A 22,009-nucleotide genomic window follows, 5' to 3' on the forward strand; every position below is an offset into this window, starting at 1 on the left:
AACGGTGTAAATTATAAAAATAATAAACGTTATTCGTTCATTGTATCATTTACTTATTATTTAATCAATTATTAGGTTAATTAACATTTTAAAACGTAGGTTAAAATGATTTTGGGGTTGCTCGTGGCGCCATCTAGCGTTCATGGCCGCGAAAGTGCTTGGCTCCGATGAATTTGGTGTCATGGCATGGACTCCATGGCTAGTTGTTACTACCTTGTGTAGTTAACCACTATAGTAATAATAGACAGAACCAAATAATTTAGCCAAAAGCCGGTTCTTCGATCAAACATGTTGCTTGAAAAATTGTGAAAGCACGATGTTGTTAAAAAATATTAAAGCGGCCACGTTCTGTGGTAAAAAGATATTATCTCAGAATAATTTCTTACAAATTCCAAGACGCAATGGTTATTTAATACTGTATGTATATTGTGCAGCTACTTTGCTCGAAATATAAAATTACTTTTATATATCTTACTGTTTATTTTCGAACATGCCGTAATTCAATGCCTGATGGTACTTTAATTTAGTGTTCCAGAAATTGGAGAAGATTTACCAGGGAAATATCCTTTATTGAAGGAAGATAAAAGCCCGGAGTTTACGAATATTACAATAGAAAAATGTGTTGCCGCTATAGGAAAGCAAGCATTGGAATTCGAAGAGACAATTAGGACTGTAGAGAAACAAGTAGAACGTAATCACAGTTTTGTTTATATCATCACTTTACATTTTATAAATGTCTTCCAACTGTTTTATTTCATCAAGATTTTTTTTAGGCACTGACGACGTTACTCCAGAGTTCTTATTTAAAAATGTGTTAGAACCTATAGAAGATGTATATACTTCGTTAAATATTACATGGGGCATTGCAAAAACATTATATTTGGGAAATCAAAGTTTAATGCCAACAAAATATTATATTAGTATTAATGAGCGTGCGAAGAAAGCTACGGCTTATAGATACAGCAGTGATTCAATTTATCAAGCATGTAAAAAGGTTTTGAATAACAAAGAGTCTACCTTAAATGATCAGCAGAAGGGAGTCCTAAGAAAATTCGTACTAGAAGGAAAGTTAAATGGATTAGAATTGACTCAAAGAAAGAAGGATGAACTTTCAGATTTAAAAGTGTTGTTATTTCGCGACATATCGGAATATTCACAAAAAGTGGAGGTTCGTACATGCAGAAAATTTTAGGAAAGTTTGGTATTCGATATTATTGGATATTCTTCTTCGTTGTAGGCAGCTGTACATCTGATGACTTTTACTATAAAAGATTCTGCAGTTGTAAGAGATTTCCCTGAAGAATTATTAAGAGCTATGGTATCGGATTCTACGAAATATCTTGTTGGACCATGGGTATTAACTTTGTATCCCGACGTCTACGAATTGTTCATGGGTATGAAGATCCAGCAAATTTCCTCAAGACAACATACTGATTCATAATAATTTACAATCATAATTTCTTTTTCATTTGTTCGATCAGAGTATTGTCCTGATCGTGTTTTGAGATGGAGGATTTGGGAAGCATACGTTACTAAAGCGTCTGTGTTGCACGAGAGACAAGTCCAAGCGAGTGTAGCATTAGAAGAGATTAGAGGAAGGAGAATGAAGGAAGCTAATTACTTAGGATATAAAACTTATGTCGATTTAAGTATGGAAACTAAAATGGCAGGTAGCATGGAGAATGTTTGCAATATATTGGATACTTTGTTAGCCACAGGTAAAATGATTGTAACTTTGCTCGTATTGACTATGCGACAGTAATTTACTTTTGACTCGATAGCTCGCCCTGCGCAAGAATACGAACTTAAACAACTTCATGCATTTGCAAGCGAAAGAGGTTTGGAAGGTGGACTCCAACTTTGGGATGTAACATTTTGGGCTAGGAAGTTACTAAACTCTCAACACAAGTAATTATAAAATGAACGTCATTTTTTCATTAAATTAAATCGGAACGTAGTATGTATCGTTTATGTGATTTGCAGATTCAAGGAACAGAGTTTAAATAATTATTTTCCTTTACCAAAAGTATTAGATGGTTTGTTCAATCTGGTAGAAATGTTATTTGATATAAAAATTATTGAAGACAAAAGGCCAGATGTTTGGCACAAAGATGTCCGTTTTTTTAGTATCTTCGATATGAAGGAATCGAATAGCGAACCAATAAGTAGCTTTTACTTAGATCTGTATGCAAGAGACGATGAGAAATCGCAGAATTCAGGGTACATGGTACCGATACAGAATAGGAGCAAAGTAAGCGATATGAAACCACTGGCTGCGTTGATATTCAGTTTCCAACCACCTACCATCAATAGGCCTTCTTACCTTTCGTTCAAAGAAGTTGAGACTCTCTTCCGACAGGTACAGCTTTTCGACGCAAACGATGTCTATACTACTATATTTACGTCATTATATTATTTCCTCTTATCCAGTGTGGACACATGTTGCAACACGTATTGACGAAGGTGGATTACGCAGATATTGCTGGACATTCGTTCATAGAATGGGATACAGCGTTCATTGCAGATTATTTTCTCGCCAATTGGTACGTGGAGAATCTCGTTTCTCTTTAACTTCTATAGATACAATAATACAAATTTATTGTTCATGACTAGGTTGTTCGAGCCATCGGTTTTACAAGAAATTTCTGCTCATGAAGAAACAAACGAACCATTATCTCTGGACATGATCAAGATGTTAAAGCACACAAAAACGCATTTATCTGGTTATAATTTGTGTAAAGAAATCTATTGGTCACGATTTGATTTAGAATTGTATTCTAGGTAAAATGAAACAAGATAAATTTATACGATGACGCGTGTGGTAATATGTGTAGCAATAATAATTTCCATCGAAATTTACAGAAAAGATTTTTGGAATACTATCTTGGGTCGCATATGGGATAAACATTTTGTACTTCCGCCACATAAGAAGGACTGTGAAGTTTGTTCATTCCAAACGATTTTTAGCGGAGACTGGGGAGCTGCCTATTACAGGTGAGATTTTCGGAATATACATAAGTAATACATATTTATTAACTAACAAATCATCGTGGCCTTTCAGCAATATCTGGTCTAAAATGATCGCTGCCGATTTGTACAGTGCTTTTCAAGATGTGTCTTATAAAAATAAGGAGCAACTAAAGGAACTCGGCAACAGATATCGCGAATCGTTCCTTTCTGTAGGCGGTACTTACTCCGGACGAGAAAATTTCCGAAAATTTAGAGGGAGAGATCCTAGTCCAAAAGCACTTTTGAAAATGTATGAAATAGATAAGAAGAGCAGTATGCTAGAAGTCAATAATCAAGATATCGACGTCGACTGAAGATAAGTTAATGAACAATGAAATGTAGTTTGTATAAAGACAAATAATGAAGACATTTCATTTCTCGCCTGAAGAGTTTATTTCTAAATGCGATGTCGATGGCTTTAGCATCAAAACAATATCGAATTTTGAATACAAGGTAAAATATTTATTTTAATTTGTATTCCTGTGTATAGATATTATAATCATTATAATATATACAAATACTGACCGGAAACTAGTAAGTAAATAGTCAAAGAGTAAAATGCAATAATTCGTAAAGAAATATTTACAACAGACAAATGTACAATTAAAAGAAAATCGATCATTTTTATACATCACATTAATTGTGTTAAAAATTATGGAATTAGGACAACTATGATGATACAAATAAAAAGAAGAACTATTACTATCCAGTATCCGCACGTACGATCTTTGGCAGTAATTGTTTGTATGTGTTGCGTTCTGTTAACCAGGGATTCATCCGTCGTATCCATATGATTGGCTAAATTATCAATTATTTCTATTGGAAAATAGAACAAATTTCAAATGAATTTTCCGTCTGTAATTTATATATAAATAAAATGAATTTTAATTGTTATTTACCATTGTGATGATCGACTTCGTTACCGATAGTCTGACCAATCTCTTTTTGCCTCGCAATAACTTTGCATAACTCTTCTAAACTTTTATCTTGCTCTACAAAAAGTAGAATAGAAGCATAATATTTGGATGACATGTCATCATAAAGTAAATAAGAGAGGAAGTACTTATCAGGACTCATACCTTGTAAGACCCTGTCTTGTTGAGTCATAAGATCAGCAACAGTTACTTGTGTATCTAAAAGAGGCTTATCGTCGTCGTCGTCATCGTCAGCAGCCCAAGAGGTTGTTCCACCATCTGCAAACGCTGATCTTCCCGACGTAAGTAAACTCGCACGGGACGACGCTAAATTATTTGACCGTGTCTCGTACAACTTTTTCAACTGCACTTCCTTACTCTCCAATATCTCGATTTGCCGCGTTCTTCGTTCTGCCTCGTTGACAGTTCTATACGTCTTCTGTATTTTAAGGAAAATAACATCGTACATTTGGAAAATTACGTTTCACCTTTTGAACGAAAGGATACATGGTCCTCAATTTTAAGGCGTCATCCACTTTGTTTTTCAGCTGTTGAATATCTCGATTGTACTGTTTGAGACGAATTCGTACATTCGCTGATATAATCGCGTGTGCTTGTGAAGCTCTCGGATGTTTATTGCGCGCTGTAAATTGCTCCATGATTTCCCTGAAAAGCTTCTCGCAAGCTTGGAACTCGGCAAACCTGCATAATTTGATTATGAAAAACATATTTAAATAGGAAAAGGAATGACGTTCAAGAAGTACACAAAACAGTGAAGATTAATCAACTTTACCAAGGGTCGCTGTCGTCAATAGAAATAAGCGACATGTTGCAAAATCTACGTAGATCGGATTTACGAAAAGGCAATTATCGTTTCACGACGTTTATATTCTTATCAATCCTTCCGGTTGTACGTCAATTGTCAAAGCCAGTACCAGTTGCTTGATTACTGTTGATATCGTGTGAACACGAAACACCTGCCCGAAACCGATTTATGGTGAAGAATGTAACAACAAAACCATGAGTGAGCGCATGCGTTCGGAACTATTCCCGATGATAATTAAAGGGAACGATATTGAAGAGGGGATTTAACATGAAGTAGAAGGGAAAAAGAGATCGTCCGTGCGAGTGTAAAACAAAGAGGAGTAAAAGGGAAGATTAGTGCGTGGAAGGAGGAAGGATAATAGGAGTAGTGGCAAGACCAGTTATATTTTTATTATCAGCGGTGGCATATTTCGCGAAGCTGTTCGGACGAATGTTTTTGACGTCGTACGAGGAACGAGAAGAAACGCGAGAAAATGTCGGGTAAAAGTGAAACCAGGTGATCCGAAGTGAACGTTGAGCTAAGGGAAAGGATTTTGGCGGATTATACTTGGGCTACCTTTTGGAAGGTCACGACCATCAATAACCGCTGCGTCGGTAGCTGGTTAATTGAAAGTGGGGAATCGGCAGGAAGCTCGATCGTTTGGGTCAACACGTACTCAACAGCACCAAGGAAAAGGAGAACACGTACGAGCGGATTACCTCGAGGGGATCGCGCGTACGCTAAAATCGTTCAAAAAGACCTACGAATGGAGCACTGGTGCGTTCACGAGACGAAATTTTGCGCACGAACGGAGTACTGTTGTTATTGTTGTGCATATTGATTTTCAACGCGCGAGCCATAATCTCGACATTTATTCGATGCATTCCGTGTTGCGAAAACACATTTTTCATTCTCGTTATTATTGCTTTCCCGTTTCCTGACCATCGTTTAAAACGAACGCCTCTTACGCTCGGGATTATCTACTTTTTACTCGGATCGCATTAAACCTTTGCTGTTATTATTATTATTACTGTTATTCGCAACAGCAATTTTTCTCAGATTGAAACATGAGTAGTGCTGTGGCAACAGAATCTACTACTGTGACCTCTGCGTCTGGCAGTATGACATCTACGCCTATCCCAGAGGAAGTAGCTCCAATATTTTTGCAAACAAGAGCTGCTCAAGGTATAGCAGGTGCTTTTGTTTGGCTGGCTCTATTCCTGACTTGTCAACAGGTACTTTCACGGCTTGCCAGTAAAGTGAACTCACGTTAAATTGAGATTAGAAAGCACTATCGGTCTCCAATTTTCTTCGCAGATCTATCAACACTTGAGGTGGTACACCAATCCCACTGAACAGAGATGGATAGTGAGGATTTTGTTCATAGTCCCGATCTATGCAACTTACTCCTGGGTGTCTCTATTATTTTTCAATAGCGAAAGCTATTACGTTTACTTTTTTACTGTACGAGACTGCTATGAAGCATTTGTTATATACAACTTTTTGTCTCTGTGCTACGAGTACCTGGGTGGTGAAGGAAATATTATGTCCGAAATACGTGGGAAGCCCATTCGTTCCAACTGTCTGTACGGTACATGCTGTCTGGTCGGAAAGACGTACACCATTGGTTTCCTTAGATTTTGCAAGCAAGCCACCTTGCAATTTTGCCTGGTGAAACCAGTAATGGCATTCGTCATCATAATCCTTCAAGTATTCGGACATTACAGAGACGGAGATTGGTCTCCAGATGGAGGCTACATTTACATAACTATAATTTATAATATCAGCGTATCTCTTGCCCTTTATGGACTTTTCCTCTTCTATTTTGCTACAAGAGACCTGTTGACACCGTTCGAACCCGTCTTAAAGTTCTGTACTGTTAAAAGCGTTATCTTTCTATCATTTTGGCAAGGTAATGTACATGGAAACTTAAATTCTTATAAATATCATGTGGACTATAGTAATGGATTTGTTTCTGTTGTAGGTGTGTTATTAGCTATCCTTGAAAAAGCAAACGTAATCTCTCCCATAAGTTTGGGCCCATCTGCTAGTGCAGGCACGGTTTCCGCTGGTTATCAGAACTTTTTGATTTGTATCGAAATGTTATTTGCTGCTATTGCCCTGCGTTATGCATTTCCTTATCAAGTATATTCGGCTGGTTGTGTTACCGATTCGAGAGGGAGAAGCGTGACAATGCAAAGTATTAGTAGCAGCTTAAAGGTATGACTCTCGAGTGATTTATTAATCGTATAACAGCAAACAGTATAATAATGCTATTTGTACGTTCAGGAAACGATGAATCCAAAAGACATAATGACTGATGCCATTCACAATTTTCATCCACAGTATCAACAGTACACCCAGTATAGTTCTGGTATGTATAGATGATTTCTTTTTACTACTATGTTTTTTTTATAAATACTATATTTAAAACCTTTGTGTACTTTTCACTTTGTTCGGTGGATATATTTTCATATGGCATGATATATATATATATATATATACATAGAGAATGATGAATCATGCATATGTCATTGTTCGTTTATGTTTATTACTTAAGTCTTACTTGATCTATAGTCGTTACATGCAAATAAGAAAAGTAGAAGAAAATCGGTTAACACTCGAGGAGTATTAAACATTTTTTACCTGGACTTAAGTAAACGAATGGAACTCTAATTATTACGTTGCTTTAATTGTGGAGACTGGCTTTTTATTTCGGAGAAACGTTCATCACTTTAATATGTTTGCATCTTCCGATGTACATACTTTACTGCCAATTATTAGTTTTGCAAAGAGTATATATTTATCTTTTGCAACGGGCGAAATATCTATTCCCTAGTAGATAAAAAGACTACTTATATGTTCAACTGACATGTGCCGGTTAGGATTAAATTCGTTGAAGGCACCTCCTTTTTTTACTGTTTTTCAGACGTTAATACCAACTTGCCGTATGAAAAACTATGAGAACACGTGGCGTCAATAATTTTAATTCAAGAAATTGGACGTGAAGCATTTATACAGTTTTTAGTGGAGATTAAAGAATTCTTCGTACTATAGTTTATCGAGACAAATTTACTTGAAATTTTAAGTTTGAACCGATTCGATGGGCGGGCATAGTGTTCTCTGCTCAAAATACGATTTAAGGTTTATATTAAAACGAGCATACTTACATATACATAAGCATATAATTCATTTACTTTGCAATTAACAAAATCTACTGTACGATAGAAATTAAGTACTTAACAGAGGAGCACTTAGAGTACAGTAATGTAATTTCATAAAGTTTTTGCTTTCTAATAAATGCAAAAGACAAATAATAATTGATTACCATTCTGTGGCAGTATTGTAATTACGTATTATTTCATGCGAATGGATGAAAAATAATTACTCTGGAGAATATAGTATTAATTTAAAGTGCTTTCATAATCTCGAAGGACAAGGCATGTAAATATTTTACGTTTAATTTGGCATGCTAATCTTTCATTCATATTTTTTCTACGTACATGTATAATTGGTAATTATTGCAAAAACTATATATATTTTTTTTTATAACTATGCATGACACTTTCAATAAACTTATAATTTCTGTAGCGATGTTGAGAAAATAAAACAAAAAAAATCAAAACTCTGTAACTTGTGCTGCTAAAAAAAGATTCTATCACGTAACACGTGGAACTGTACATAGCCCGCAATCGATACAGCCAATCAATAAAGCTTCGATTGAAAAAAAAAAAAACAGAAGAGAGCATGAGTTTTCGCGGTTTCGCTGGCTGATCGATGTATCCACTAGTGAACGGCTTCGCCGGCGATAATACGTGATGTAATGTAACAATCAGGAGCGCCCAAAGGACAACGCGGCATGCGGATATCCAGCTTCGATCCGGATGATCCACAGAACATGCCGATACCACCACCACAAAGGCGGCACACTTCTCACCAGCGTGTCGCCACGATTTCGCAAAATTATAACGAGAAAACGATGCTGTTGAGCAGTGACGACGAGTTCCAATAGGTACGAAATAAAATGAATCGTGTACAAAAAAGAAAAACGACAAACAGAAATGAAGGAGGAGATGAGAGAACATTTAACGTTGGACTTCCGTGAATGTAATTTCAAGAAGAAACGCTATGTACGTGTATACCGTTAAATTGATTGTACGTCATTTAGGTAGGAACTTAACTCGCTCATAAAACAAAAAAAAAATGAAATTTGGGCGATGCCAAATTAAGATTGCGCGTCGCATTATAATAGTTCCATGTTACATCCATGTTAATACATGTATTACGTTACATCATGTAAACATAGCATAGAAGATATTTATTTTAATATGCTGAACATGATTAAGGCAGTGTTACCTATAGCGGTGGCTCTACTATAATAACGATAATAATAATGATGATACAGCTATCTTTGTTTTAAAGGACAACTTATGTTTTTTAAAGAAAGGCATTGTACAGTACTTAATGTTTAAATACAGATATGTTGGTGCATTATTTACTGTAATTATACAATATTTTTACACTTTGAACAAACACTATGTATATGTTTATACACAGATATTTCTAATTCATATGAGATTAAGGTAATTTTGCCAGCAAAAAAATACTTATTTTATAAAATACAACTAAATAAGGAAGATACTTTTTATTATTGCACGCGTCCGGAAAAATATATACATACATTATTAACTGAGCCACGAGAATCTTTGCGTCCTAGATTAAAAAATTGAGTGTATATATCGTTAAAATAGAATGTATTTAATAATTCGAGAATTAAAAGGTTTTCCTTCGATATGTTCATTTCATTCGCATACAATGCAATTCGTTATTCAGTATCGACAGTGCAGTCCTATATTAAAAATTCAAACAAGTTTTAACTCGAATCTTAATTATACTTTATTTTCTATACAAGTGAAGAAGATTCTGTGTACATAAATTATATGGTGGAGTTATACTACCACACAAAAAAATAACAGTAGAACAATTGTTAAAGTAAATCACCATTTTCTGTACAGGTAACAAGTAATATTATCTATATTAGAGTTACAATATTTTTCACTGGCGTTCCATCCCTTCAGCAAAAAGAAAAGAATATTCATTAGAATGAATTTACTATCCACACTTGAAGGACAGAACAATCAGACGTATTAATATATTACAATTGAAAAGTTTTATCAATGATCAGTGTAAAAATAACTTAGCACATTTATTGACAGCCGTATTTTGGCAGATTTGTATAAGCGCACACGCGCACTCCCACGCGTATGTAAATTTTCACTAAAAATTACATGCATGAAGTATTACAAATGGTTTCACGGAAATGTTTAGTTTACCAGCCAACCCAATACGTTTCTTCGTTCGTTACAACTTTCCTCCACCCGTGCCAAGGTGATTCTAATTCTTGTTCCAGTAACGATTCATCCTCCAAAACGCTGCTTAATCGTTCCTCCTTTACCGCGCATACCGCTGAATCCATTGACATTTTACGTTTGATTAAAGAAGAATTTTGGACGTCTTCGTTCTCGATATCTTGATACTGTAATTCATCGTCCATGTAAACAACGATATCGCTCTCTTCGTTCGTATACTTGTCATATTTGTCGGCAACGTTTCGTTTAGTTGTTTCGGTTACCTTTTCTCGTTGACTGACATTTTCGTCACTGTTGGTGAAATCGATCGGTTTAAATCCTATAGATCTCAGCCGAGCGATCTTTATATCGTTATTCGGTATATTAACAGGTACGAACGCGGACATTCTTTCAGAAGAACATTTATTCTGTTCCTTTGTATTCAAAATATTATTATCATTTAACGATATCGGAGCATTCTCAGAACGTTGTATATTATACACAGGTTTTCTACAAGCCATATATTTTTCATTAGATTTAAATGTCGAATCACTTTTACTCCCGTTGGCCGATTTCATAGATTCGCACAATTCGGATTTCATATCTTTGAAGTCACCATATTCGATTCTAATAAAAATGTGCTGCTCATTGCGAATATTATTCTGTTTAGAATTGCTCGACTTTACGTTTCTCATTAGTGGCTCTTTAAGAAGGGAACACTGAGTAACGGCATCCGCTTTGTACGGCTTTGAAATTTCGCTTTCATAGCCGTTCTTTAATTCTTCTTCGATCTTCCTGCATTTAGGTTCTCTGTACACAGTTTGTACCAATCTTCGTTTTTGATTCTTAATAAACATTATGTTTTTATTCTCTACAGTTTTTACACGAATTTTTTCTGTAAATTTTGATTTCTTATTATTGTCATCCTTATCAACATTATTATTCTCGTTCTCGTTATTATTGTTACTCAAGAACTGATTTACATCATAATCATCATCGATTTTCGTTGATACAGTAGCCTTACTGTCGATCGTGTCGAGCTTCACGTTTAACGTCTCCGACCCTTTAACGTACCTGCTGTTCTTCCTATTTCTAATGCGTTTGCGATTTGCAATCCTTGCAAGTTTATTCCTGTTCCTGAAGGCGGACTGTTCCGACTTAACTCTGCACGTGCCTAACGTGCATATCCTCGTATCGTAACATTTGTAAGATGATTTCACGCACGTACGTTTGTTATCATTACGCGCACGTAATCTTCTATATCGCGGGCCGCGTATTTTCGGCCCAATTTTCGCGTCTATCAATAAATTTGTAATTTCTCTTCTTTGTTTTTTATGTCCGTGCTTCTTCATTGACGAATCAGTTGGTTTTGTGGTAGTTTTTAAACGCATTCTTGTTTCCTTAGCATTCCCGACGTTCCTTTCGATGTTCCTCGCTGAATTCCGCGGACAATTTGTTTCGCGTTTTTGCACGCGATTCTGTTGTACTTCCTCTTTCGCATCTTTACAAATATCTGTTTTATCCCTTCGAGAGTGCTCTAAGCCGTCCAAAGAAGGTGCAGACCTATTATTAAACATTTTATTATACATCTTAACATACTTCGACGTATCCGGTTTATTCATTGTTTTCCTGGACAACCTTCTGCGCCTCCTGAACTTGTAACACCTTGATGCGGTCGAATCGTCCGTGGCAACTTCAAAATTCGTTCTTTCTTTTTCTTCAGTATTATTTTTCATCTTCTCTTTGATCTCTGACTCGGCTTTCACTTTATTTCCCGTTTGTAACGCTATAGTTTGTTCTGCCGTTAGTCCTATCATATTTCCCATTAATAATTTCGACAAAGGATTATCTTTATTTTTAATCAAATGAAGGATCCTATCTGGCGTCAGTAAATCCAGAGAATCGAGTACCTTCGATTCCTGATCGTTTCTGGATACTACTTTATTTACTGAAGTTTCATTTTTATACATACAACTTGTCATTTTTAACATGTTAGTCGTCGTATCAAATGCGTTTGCAGTACCGTTCGCATCCTTGGAATCATTCGTGATTTCCTTGGGTGCACTGTTGCACTCATATCTATGACATGGGCTTGAATTGTTTGAAGTCGTGTTCATTTCTGCACTAGCATCTTTCTTTACTGGTTCTAATTTCATCGCACTAACGGATGTATAGTTAACGCGTGTAGGGCATTCGTTTGAAGTGGATTTCCCATCGGAGTTTTTACCTTTGTCTTTAATGGGTGAATTCCGATTTTCCATGTGCTGATTGTTTTTGAGCATGTTTAGCGACTTTGCCGTTCTGCAAAACGGTGACGAAGTGTTCTTTTTGGTATCATTTTGTGCACTGTGCGACGAGTCGTACAATCCGGTACGTATAGAAATATTTGTACTATGGGTCTTAGATCCTTGACTTCCAATATGAGTGAACAATTTACTCTCCGACACAGCGGATGTGCTCGGTACGTTCAAGGTACATTCTGCGATAGGGTTTACTTTTTTAAACACATGACGGGTGACTATCGCACTCTCAGAACTGATCCTTCCTTTTTCATTGTTTCGTTTATTTTCGATATACGGAAATCCATTGGGATTATCGTGTGTTCTTTCCTTTTGCGCTACAGAGTCCGAGCTATGCGAATATTTTTTAAATTCATACACATTTGGACCAGAACTCTTTGAGTTATCCTGTACAGGCATGGACGTAGAAGAAACGGTACTCATCGAAACCAGCTCTTTCATACCGCAGGACAATGGCTCCTGATTCATTACGCGCGAGAGAGAGAATTTGTAGAATTTCACGGAATCTGGATTTACGCCTATCCAAAAGCTAGTTACAAGGTATAAACCATCATATCTGTAACCAGTTTTAGGCGCGAACTTGTTAAGCAAATTGTAACTTCTGATTAGTCTCAGTGGTATTTGACTTTCGTAGTTTTTAATAAGAGGATCTATATTTCCATCGAGGTATTTTTGTCCTGTAATAGTCAGAGATGTTCCAAAGTCTACATCCTCGTTTTGATTTGTACTTGAAGTACAAATAGAAGTCACTCCGAATGGTCCGTCTTGAATGTCTTTATCGAACGGATCGTGAACACAATCCCTAGAGCAATCCATACGAATACCCCACCACGAACCAGATGGAAATCCATTGATAGATCCATAAGTATAAATTGTAATCTATCACAAGATATAAAAGAAAATATGCAGTTATAAATGATGAATGCATGTAAGCATAATATCACTCGAATCTTACATTTTTATTATACCAAGAAGGATTCAACTGAGTATGTTCTTTGGTTGATTTTGCTTGACAAAAGTGATTAAGCTTGGTGAACAATCTTTTGTAATCTTTGTTTTTGGTAGCTATCTGAAAATTGTTTGTAAATCAGTTACACTACTGGCATACAAATTTATTCATGAAATACTTACTTCATTTTTATATGATTCCTGTAACATTCTTTCATTTTCTTGAACAGTATTCGCACAGAACGTTAACGGAAGCTCGTTTTTAGCCATTTCACAAAAAAATGTTCACTTGGACAACAAATAACAAACAGAAACATGTATATTTTATGTACAAATAATCAACCACAAACTATCTTTCCATTCGAGTGTATACAATGGAAAATTCTTGGATGTATCGTTAGAAATCCTTTCGCTTAGAACATTCGTGTATCTCACGTTTAATGTTTGATGTTATACAACTTGTTCTTTACTTAAATACTTAGAAATATTCCTTTTCGTATCCTAACCACAATTTTTGTTCAATTCCGTAAAATATACGTGAAGCAAGCTTTTTCTGAAACAAACATGGCGTACTTTATATCCTCTGTTTTATATTCTTTTCTATATTCTGCGTCTACTTCAGTCTACTTTTACTTTTGTAGATATAGGATCGATCGTTTATTGCGTTGTAAATGCAAAATAAATAGGGTTTGTTAATTCTTCACTTTTATCAAATCTCTCCGTATAATAATTTCAATTATTACACAAGAAAAACAAGATGATTGAAACAATAGTGTAGCAGCAATAAAAACGTTATTCCATTATATTTGAAGCGGGATTGGTTGGTTGGTACTTCGACAAGTATGCCTAAATAAATGCAAATACGTATACAATTATGGATGTAAAAATGTTTACTTAAACAATTTATTATGAAGATTCACGTATGGTATGCAACATTGATCCTCAGTTTTAATCTTAAGATAATAAAAAATTTGGTTCGAGAAACTTGCATTTTCCTATTTCAATAATTGTTGAGCAGTGCACGTGATTATCATACAACACATAAATACATTCTATATTATTGGGAAACTAAATGAATATTCACTCTTTATATTATAAAAAATCTTTATTTTTCTTGTAAATCATATTAACGTTAGAAATTTATTTCTGTACAAGTCGTGTCGCATGAAAGTTGTTCCATAGTCACTGGAACGAATGTTCATCCTCTGGACTTAGCGAACATTCCATATTCTGTTGAGTGACAAACATGTTCTGTGCCTTTGTCGTTAGATTTGTCTATTATAAACGAGTTAATACAATTAATACAATCGTAATTAAGTCTTACTAATCACGTGTTTGTACATACCTGAGTTACCGTGGTCGTATTGTGACTGCTGTTTGGCATGCAAACGACTACCAATTTTGGCGCATTGCTTTGCATATGCGTCTTTTGCTGAACGACGTTGCTTTGAGCTATCTTAACTTGCTGTTGTTGCTGTTGTTGTTGCTGTTGTATTGCGTTAGTGTTTATATTCGTTGCGGTCGGCGTTTGAGATCGAGACTGTAAGATGACAAATTTTTGTCCTCCAGCTGTAGTAGGTCCTCCGGTAGTTCTGCCTGTACCAAGCATGATCGTACGCCCGGTTTGTTGCCCAGGACTAGAGCTGGTTACTTAAATAAAAGAGAAATACAAATGAAACACGATCGAACCATAAATACTTGAAGCATTCACAGGAGTGCAATTACCAGCTTGTACTATAGTTTTTCCAGGACACGTAGGACCCTGCTGGCCCGTCGTTAGAGCCGTTGTCGTGGATGCAGTCGTTGCTAAAGTTGCCGGTTGCGTGCGAGCTTTCGCAACAGCTGCACATAATGCAGGACCTATGTAGCCATAATCTTGCTTGTATTCTTCTACAAGATCCGGTGGAGACCGTAGTGTTTTTAAAACAGGAGCCACAGATTTCTATACATTGTAGCAGACATTTTATTATATTAGTCTCTATAGAATAGCATGGAAACTCATTCATATAAAAAGGATATTCACCACTAGTAGTGTCTTTATATGACCTGCTCCATTTTTATCCACGCTCGACAAACCTGGTCCTTCGATACACGATTCAATGCGTTCGGATATCGATTTAATTTTGGGAATAACCAATGCCTTAATGACTTCTGGGCCTAATTCGCATAATCCTTCAATTGCACCGTAAAGCGAGGCCAGTGGAGTCTAAAACATTTCTTCTTGTCATTTCTTATCATTCATGTAGATATTTGACGTTTTCTAATCGCGATTATACCTCTCTACATTTCGTCAGGGCTTGACTAAACATTCTAGTTACTCTAGTTTGTACATTATTGGTAGAGGTGTTAAAATTTTTGCAAATCTGAGACATAAGCCGCGACGCGAAATCACGGAGCGCCCAGTGATTATCTACTTCGGGTCTCATACACAGTTGCCGTGAAACTATACAAGTTGCAATGGATGGTATCAATTCGTGTAGCTACAAGTTAAATCAATATTAATACATATATGGGTGCATCAGGTTTAAATATCAGTCAAATGCATACATATTTTTCCAAGTAAAGACTGGGATTGTCCAAAAGGGCCTTGACCATTCGCATCAAATAAATGAGAAGAGCGAGATGGTTCTGTACGACGTTAACGCGTACGCCTTCCGCAATGAAAGTGCACATCCGTGCCAGCATTTCGTGTAAACCAGGATCAGCTGAAAGGGACTGGAGCGCTTCCGCTCTGCGTGCTTCGTCGGATCCGACGCAAGCCTCGGTAATTTCCTTGTAATACAATTGTTGTTCAACACTCAGTTCGTGCGTCGCTAACTGTTTCACGTGAACAGTTTCTACGTTGCGTAATTTCTGACTCTTGACACCGCTACCCGGTTTCCCGACACCAATATTCTGATTCTTATTCGACAGTTTACTCGTTGGATCGACACTCTCCAACTTTTGCACGTCTGTTATAGAAACAATTGATTCTTAAGTATCAAATTGAAGGGATTTCTTATTATACATTAAATTGAATTATTACCTTTAGATACTGGAGGTGGATTCTCTGGTATTGTAGGCTGCACACCATCTATGCAAAGCCAGTGTGTACGTAATGTGATTTCCAAAGGTAATTTAGGCCATGCTTGGCCACTGGACATCGATATAACTTCGTTCAGATCAATTTCTTTTTCTTCTACGAAATGTAATTCACGGCCACCTCCCGAAGCAAAACGAAATGGTACATGATCCTTGGCAAAAAATCCATACGTAGGTTCGATATTATTTATCTTTAAAGCATGATCTATATCATGCGTTGTCATACGTTGACGTTTACCATGCCTCATAAATTTAGCTGCATCCTGAGGATAACAAGTTCCAAGTGAATGAATAAAGTTGACATAAAAGGAACTGTTTACACTGGAAAATTATTGTATTACATCTGACCTGTATAATTTCTTTCAGTCTATAGCTCACATCTTCAGCAAGATCTTTAGCAGCTTCATCAGGGAAGTTCCCAACACCTATGCTCTCCGCTATCACTTTTATTGACTCTTGGGACAACGTAGTCCCGTAAATGGAATCGTTTTCATTCATTCTTAAAACACTTTGATCGCATTATAAATGAAAGTCGATATGAAATATATTAAAAATTCTCCCTCGGAAATTTATCTATGTACACAATGCATTCTCAAACGAAACTGTACATCTATACTCAACCTTTGTACATAAAACAATTAAAGTTTCTTATGATAATTAACAAACGACACTGTGATATTCATAATCTGTAATAATATCTCCAAAAACGTTAAACGTTGAACAAAACTGCTTAATAACAATATCCGTGACTGCAATTTGCGACGTCGGGACTGGTCGAGATTTCGGCTCGCGGCAAAATGATGTTCCTAAGCCACCTTTGAGAAAAATTGCCAAGCCAGGTACGCGTCTCGCGACCTCTATCAGCTTTATTGACTGCAAAATTGAAATACTGGACAGTATAATTCAAAATAGGAGATCAATTGCCCGAATTGCTTAATCCAATAATCGTGTTCGTCGCATTTACCAGTACAATAAGTGGGTAAAATAAAGATTTCTGTTTATTTCTGTAATAAAATGGAAGTAGAGGAATCGATAAAGAACGATATCGTCGAGAATGTCAGAGAAGAATTAAGAAACTTGATACACATCGAAAGGAAGGAAAATCGTACAAGAACATTGAACAAAAGTCGTGTCACATTAGGGAACATTGTAACAAATTCGTCTTTTACAACAGAATTCGTAGTTGAGAAGGCCAGAATACTTAAGAAGAAACCGTTATCCATCGAAGAGTACAAGCAGCTCCAAAATGCCCTTATTCAGGTTGTAAAATTAATATATACCAATCCAATTCAATAAACAAAATAATGTAATTTTCTTTCATTTACAACAGAGTGAGGAAAATGTGAACACTTTCCTTAAAGTGGATAATATACTGTTTGCCTTAGTACGTGATTTCTCTGGTAACGACCCAGCCTTACAATTATGCGCCATTAGTTGTTCTTGTAATATAGCACTTGGAAATGCTAAAGCTTGTACTTCGTTAACCAAAAGTATTGGACCTTACCTTATTACAAAACTGGACACCTTAAATTATCCTCTCTTGGTAAGTAACTAAACATAGATAAAACGGTATCGCAGAACAAGAATGATTCCTGTTATTATCACAGGACGTTTGTATATGGACAATAGGAAATTTAATTGCTGGAAGTGATAAGACGTTTGAAATTCTAAATGCCCAAGGTTGCTTAAAGTATTTAATATCATTGATGCAGAATTGTGACTATGTAATTATACCTTCGGTCACCTATGCAACTATGCATTATGTTCACGTTGGTTTTCAGAATATCAGGTAAGAACAACTTCCCTTTGTAACTAAATTCGAAATATACTGTTATGTACAGAAATATCTTTTCAGTGAGAATGAAATGACAGATCTTGCCAAGGCTACTGCAAAAAGGAAACTTTCGTTTGAAACTCCTTATTACATTTGGTTATTAGCTCTATTGTCTTCTCATGTATCATGTATCCCGTATTTACATGATTTACTGCCCTCGATAGCTGATTACTTATATCAGAGAGCTGTACAAAATTTCACACGCATAACCGAGGTACGTAACATTACCTTTCGTATCTAGCGTTCGCAATACTGAAGTGATCTTAATGATGTATTTTCTATACAGTCAATTCCAAAAGTTTATGTACCTTAGAAAAACGCATTTCCTATAATTAAAAAGAAATCAGACGTCGGAAGAATAATGCTAATAATAAATAGCTACGTGCTAAAAAGTATAGAAGGAAATATCCAATTAAGTATTGACGAAAGCTGACGAAAAATTTTCTCTTTCAAAATTTCGAAAAATGCTTCAAATAAAAGTTGTTTTCCTTCTAATTTCGATATTTAACGAGTTACGTATGATTATTTGGCATTTTATTGATGTTGACAAAATCCGACAATTCCATCGTCGAAATGGCGAACTTTTGCCAAAAAATTTCGTTTTTCGTCAATAACTCCTAAACCCTTGGAGATACGGGAAAATTGCATAGGACCTTTCTTGTAGATGACGACGAGATCTGCCATTTCCATATAAAACTTTCTTGCTAGTGTCAATAGTTTACGAGTTATTGACGAAAAACGAAAAAACAGTTTTTTGCAAATTACTCGTTAACTATTGATACTAGCGAAAACTTTTTACATGGAAATTGTAGATATCGTCGTCCTCTATAAGAAGGGTCATATGCAATTTTTCCGTATGTCCAACNATTCCATCGTCGAAATGTGTGGCGAACTTTTGCCAAAAAATTTCGTTTTTCGTCAATAACTCCTAAACCCTTGGAGATACGGGAAAATTGCATAGGACCTTTCTTGTAGATGACGACGAGATCTGCCATTTCCATATAAAACTTTCTTGCTAGTGTCAATAGTTTACGAGTTATTGACGAAAAACGAAAAAACAGTTTTTTGCAAATTACTCGTTAACTATTGATACTAGCGAAAACTTTTTACATGGAAATTGTAGATATCGTCGTCCTCTATAAGAAGGGTCATATGCAATTTTTCCGTATGTCCAACGGTTTGGGAGTTATTGGCCAAAAACGAAAATTTGGAAGAAATTGAAGGGATACCCCTTGGAAAAATCTCGGAAAAATCGAAAATTTGTTGTTGTTGTTTATTATTAGCAGTGTTCTTCCGACGTATGATTTATTTTTAAAAAATGCGTTTCTAGAGTGCATAAACCTTTGGGATTGACTGTATAGCCAATACATCCTTAATACAAGCTATTTTTAATTCAGATCACGGCATGCATAAGAGTACTAGCTAATGCTGCTCAAGATATTTCTGGTGAACTGACGATGTTCCTATTAGAGAATCCGAAGTATACGCAATTAAATTTGGAGACATTGTTAAATGCATTACTGTCCTCTCAATACATACATATCAGGAAAGAGACTCTATGGTTAATAGGTAGTAAAAAATATTTCTTTACTATGTTACATTATGAAGTTAATCCTTCTACTTGTACGAATAAAAGTAAATATTTTTACAGGTAATCTTTATAATCACAATTGCATTAGCGTTAAAAACATTTCACAACCCGTTATTTCCCGACTGTCGTCCTTGGAACAAGCGATTATGTCTGTATCTGAGTCGACTATGTTTTTAAACGCGAAACCGATAAACTGAACGGGAACGTGGTGTAAGTTTTGTAAATTGTATTTACATATTTATAACAGTACCAATAATCATAAGCCCGACACGCTTTACAACAATTAATATTGACGGTTTTAATACTTCATTTTGGTAGGAATAAAGTGTCGTCTTAATTCTATGGAAGCATAATCGTTCTGTGGAACATCCTCGATGCAGGAGACCTTGATTACGTTAAAATATATTTCACCTATGACTCGCGCCGTTGGATGCATCGTGGCCTTTAAACAATGGTAGAGCGCCTCGTCACAATCGCAGTGCGACCTGCAAAGGTAAGAACAAGGCCCGTGTGTGTCGCTATAAGTTACAGATAGTTCTTATCAAAATAAACAGATTGTATAAATAATCGATCTTCGTACTTAGTGTACATGGAGTAATTGGTGAGATTGTACCGCGTTTGGCGAGCTCGAACTTTAACGGGACAAAGATCGTGGCTGCGGCAACATCTACAGCAAATAAAACCGATCCATCGTTGTCATTTATTAAAACGGAATTTTCTAACAATCTTGGCTGTCGACAAAAATATTCCTACTGACCTATCGATTTGAACCTCCTGGCCTAAATCATGATAATTCTCAGCGATATCCCCGGTTCCGCACCATTTTGTACCTGTACATGAACAAATTTCACTTCGCATATCTGATGTCACTTGCATAATTTCCAAAGAGAATAAGTAGAGAGCGTGATAAATCGTTACCTGGCAGGATGCCCGAGAGAAGAGACAGCACGCTACTTACGCCGCGACTACTTTTGCTCACGCTGCTCGTCATGGAAGTGGATAACTCGTTCTCCTTTATTCTTTCCAGCAGTTCGCATTGTTGCATAAGACGCGTCATTTCTTGAAAAGATACCAGCTGAGGTATAACTGTTGTCGACAAATTTCTCAAAACCTCGTCCGCCTCGTATGGCTCACTAAACACGTCCGCCCCATTTTTTTATACTCATCACTTTAAAAAGAATTGAACGAGATACTCACTATACTTCGATCAGATTGCAATTTTGGAGTTCGTTATTGTTATCGAGGTCGACGATCGCAACAGTTTGATCATGGTAATAGACGGCTCTGATCTCATTTCTATCAAACGTGTTCTGCCGCGGCACGACACCGTTCAGGCCTTTGAAGGTATTCTTGAAGAAAGTCGGTTGTTGAACGCTGTTAGAGCAGATCGCCACGACCAACAGCAATATCCATTTCAAGGAGCTGACATCCATCCTTGGCACTGAGTTACACTGACCATCTGATTATCCTGTTCGCGTGTTTATATGAATCTTGGATTTTTCATGACGGAAATCGTTAGCGCTTCCATACGACGAAGGGAAAAACGCGTTGCGAAACAATTCTGAATGAGATCGAAATACTGTTTTACTCTGGAAGCGCGACCGTGGGTTTAATTTATTCAAAACCATCATTTCTTCATTTCATTGAATTTATTCTTCAGAAAAACATGCTCACCTTCGAAGAATTATTTTTCTTCGATCACGATCGCAAGGAACGTCGGATTCTTATAAAATGCATAAGAGTGGAAATTTTCGCGGATATTGAGAAATAGGTGTGAGAATGCCAGCGGGTTCCTCTGGGAAATACGTTTGACGTTAATACATGGTATCCTTTAAGGAAAAAGTAAAGTAAAAGTGAATGTCTAAAAACCTTTTCTTGTTTTCTATTCCGTTTATTCGCAACTGCACAATTCGATGTCTGTTAAAAAATGATATCATGACTATATCTATATATAGCTTTCACCCGCATTCGCGTATTCAAATCAGCATTACAAAGACTATTGAGTGGATCGTCGATCGTACCTGACCGGTTCCTTCCAACCCCGTCATTCTTCGAAGTTATTTCACATGGTGGTTGTACCTGCGATCAGCGTCAGAACTTCAGGAGTCAGCAAACTGTCCAATGTGTCCAAACTGTGTATAAACGTTCAAGGTGTTGCTGTGAACGATGCGGCTGGCAT

At 36.3% G+C, this 22,009-nt stretch overlaps 6 protein-coding genes across 17 annotated transcripts; 3 read left to right on the plus strand and 3 right to left on the minus strand.

The window, feature by feature from the left end:
• The first annotated feature begins 316 nt into the window (after nucleotides 1–316).
• On the plus strand, nucleotides 317–3,398 carry LOC108624287 (putative cytosolic oligopeptidase A). The gene is made up of 11 exons (XM_018023472.2): nucleotides 317–417; nucleotides 528–691; nucleotides 774–1,168; nucleotides 1,238–1,394; nucleotides 1,482–1,718; nucleotides 1,782–1,908; nucleotides 1,984–2,359; nucleotides 2,431–2,543; nucleotides 2,614–2,781; nucleotides 2,863–2,994; nucleotides 3,062–3,398. Exons 1-11 carry the CDS (start codon nucleotides 317–319, stop codon nucleotides 3,321–3,323), a joined length of 2,232 nt encoding a protein of 743 aa, XP_017878961.1. The 3' UTR covers nucleotides 3,324–3,398.
• A 160-nt stretch (nucleotides 3,399–3,558) lies between these two features.
• Nucleotides 3,559–5,018, minus strand: Syx8 (syntaxin 8). The gene is made up of 5 exons (XM_018023487.2): nucleotides 4,717–5,018; nucleotides 4,431–4,625; nucleotides 4,089–4,351; nucleotides 3,909–4,001; nucleotides 3,559–3,825 (listed from the first exon to the last, which is right to left on the minus strand). The coding sequence occupies exons 1-5, from the start codon at nucleotides 4,749–4,751 to the stop codon at nucleotides 3,662–3,664; spliced, it is 750 nt and encodes a 249-aa protein (XP_017878976.1). The 5' UTR covers nucleotides 4,752–5,018; the 3' UTR covers nucleotides 3,559–3,661.
• Nucleotides 5,019–5,068: 50 nt separating this feature from the next.
• On the plus strand, nucleotides 5,069–9,520 carry Tmep (Transmembrane endosomal protein). 4 transcript variants are annotated; one of them, XM_026813012.1, is made up of 6 exons: nucleotides 5,069–5,505; nucleotides 5,775–5,963; nucleotides 6,046–6,640; nucleotides 6,713–6,948; nucleotides 7,018–7,102; nucleotides 8,565–8,740. In XM_026813012.1, the coding sequence occupies exons 2-6, from the start codon at nucleotides 5,796–5,798 to the stop codon at nucleotides 8,738–8,740; spliced, it is 1,260 nt and encodes a 419-aa protein (XP_026668813.1). In that variant the 5' UTR covers nucleotides 5,069–5,505; nucleotides 5,775–5,795. The 4 variants fall into 4 exon arrangements, with proteins under 4 accessions (XP_026668813.1, XP_026668814.1, XP_017878966.1 ...); XM_026813013.1 differs by lacking the exon at nucleotides 8,565–8,740 and adding an exon at nucleotides 8,320–8,464 and having other exon boundaries at nucleotides 5,073–5,505; nucleotides 5,788–5,963; XM_018023477.2 differs by having other exon boundaries at nucleotides 5,075–5,505; nucleotides 5,788–5,963; nucleotides 8,565–9,520.
• A 171-nt stretch (nucleotides 9,521–9,691) lies between these two features.
• LOC108624274 (uncharacterized) lies at nucleotides 9,692–17,296 on the minus strand. The gene is made up of 11 exons (XM_026812989.1): nucleotides 16,754–17,296; nucleotides 16,350–16,668; nucleotides 15,872–16,275; nucleotides 15,601–15,804; nucleotides 15,348–15,530; nucleotides 15,050–15,266; nucleotides 14,670–14,974; nucleotides 14,511–14,599; nucleotides 13,508–13,610; nucleotides 13,332–13,445; nucleotides 9,692–13,255 (listed from the first exon to the last, which is right to left on the minus strand). The coding sequence occupies exons 1-11, from the start codon at nucleotides 16,901–16,903 to the stop codon at nucleotides 10,058–10,060; spliced, it is 5,286 nt and encodes a 1,761-aa protein (XP_026668790.1). The 5' UTR covers nucleotides 16,904–17,296; the 3' UTR covers nucleotides 9,692–10,057.
• A 20-nt stretch (nucleotides 17,297–17,316) lies between these two features.
• On the plus strand, nucleotides 17,317–20,555 carry LOC108624292 (uncharacterized). 2 transcript variants are annotated; one of them, XR_003389083.1, is made up of 8 exons: nucleotides 17,317–17,665; nucleotides 17,736–17,948; nucleotides 18,013–18,194; nucleotides 18,261–18,453; nucleotides 19,637–19,808; nucleotides 19,891–20,040; nucleotides 20,149–20,323; nucleotides 20,415–20,555. XR_003389083.1 is itself a non-coding variant. In XM_018023483.2 (6 exons), exons 1-6 carry the CDS (start codon nucleotides 17,420–17,422, stop codon nucleotides 20,025–20,027), a joined length of 1,143 nt encoding a protein of 380 aa, XP_017878972.1. In that variant the 5' UTR covers nucleotides 17,317–17,419; the 3' UTR covers nucleotides 20,028–20,041. The 2 variants fall into 2 exon arrangements, 1 of the variants encoding a protein (XP_017878972.1); XM_018023483.2 differs by lacking the exons at nucleotides 20,149–20,323; nucleotides 20,415–20,555 and having other exon boundaries at nucleotides 19,891–20,041.
• On the minus strand, nucleotides 20,042–21,997 carry LOC108624294 (uncharacterized). 8 transcript variants are annotated; one of them, XM_026813017.1, is made up of 8 exons: nucleotides 21,852–21,943; nucleotides 21,700–21,747; nucleotides 21,505–21,625; nucleotides 21,028–21,271; nucleotides 20,749–20,963; nucleotides 20,588–20,660; nucleotides 20,411–20,497; nucleotides 20,042–20,315 (listed from the first exon to the last, which is right to left on the minus strand). In XM_026813017.1, exons 4-8 carry the CDS (start codon nucleotides 21,261–21,263, stop codon nucleotides 20,129–20,131), a joined length of 798 nt encoding a protein of 265 aa, XP_026668818.1. In that variant the 5' UTR covers nucleotides 21,264–21,271; nucleotides 21,505–21,625; nucleotides 21,700–21,747; nucleotides 21,852–21,943; the 3' UTR covers nucleotides 20,042–20,128. The 8 variants fall into 8 exon arrangements, with proteins under 8 accessions (XP_026668818.1, XP_026668817.1, XP_026668816.1 ...); XM_026813016.1 differs by having other exon boundaries at nucleotides 21,028–21,298; XM_026813015.1 differs by having other exon boundaries at nucleotides 21,028–21,391.
• Nucleotides 21,998–22,009: the final 12 nt, after the last annotated feature.

The sequence above is a fragment of the Ceratina calcarata genome, unplaced genomic scaffold, assembly GCF_001652005.2.
Source record: "Ceratina calcarata isolate Rehan_Ccalc_2016 unplaced genomic scaffold, ASM165200v1 scaffold305.2, whole genome shotgun sequence".
In the NCBI taxonomy this organism is placed as follows: Eukaryota; Metazoa; Arthropoda; class Insecta; order Hymenoptera; family Apidae; genus Ceratina; species Ceratina calcarata.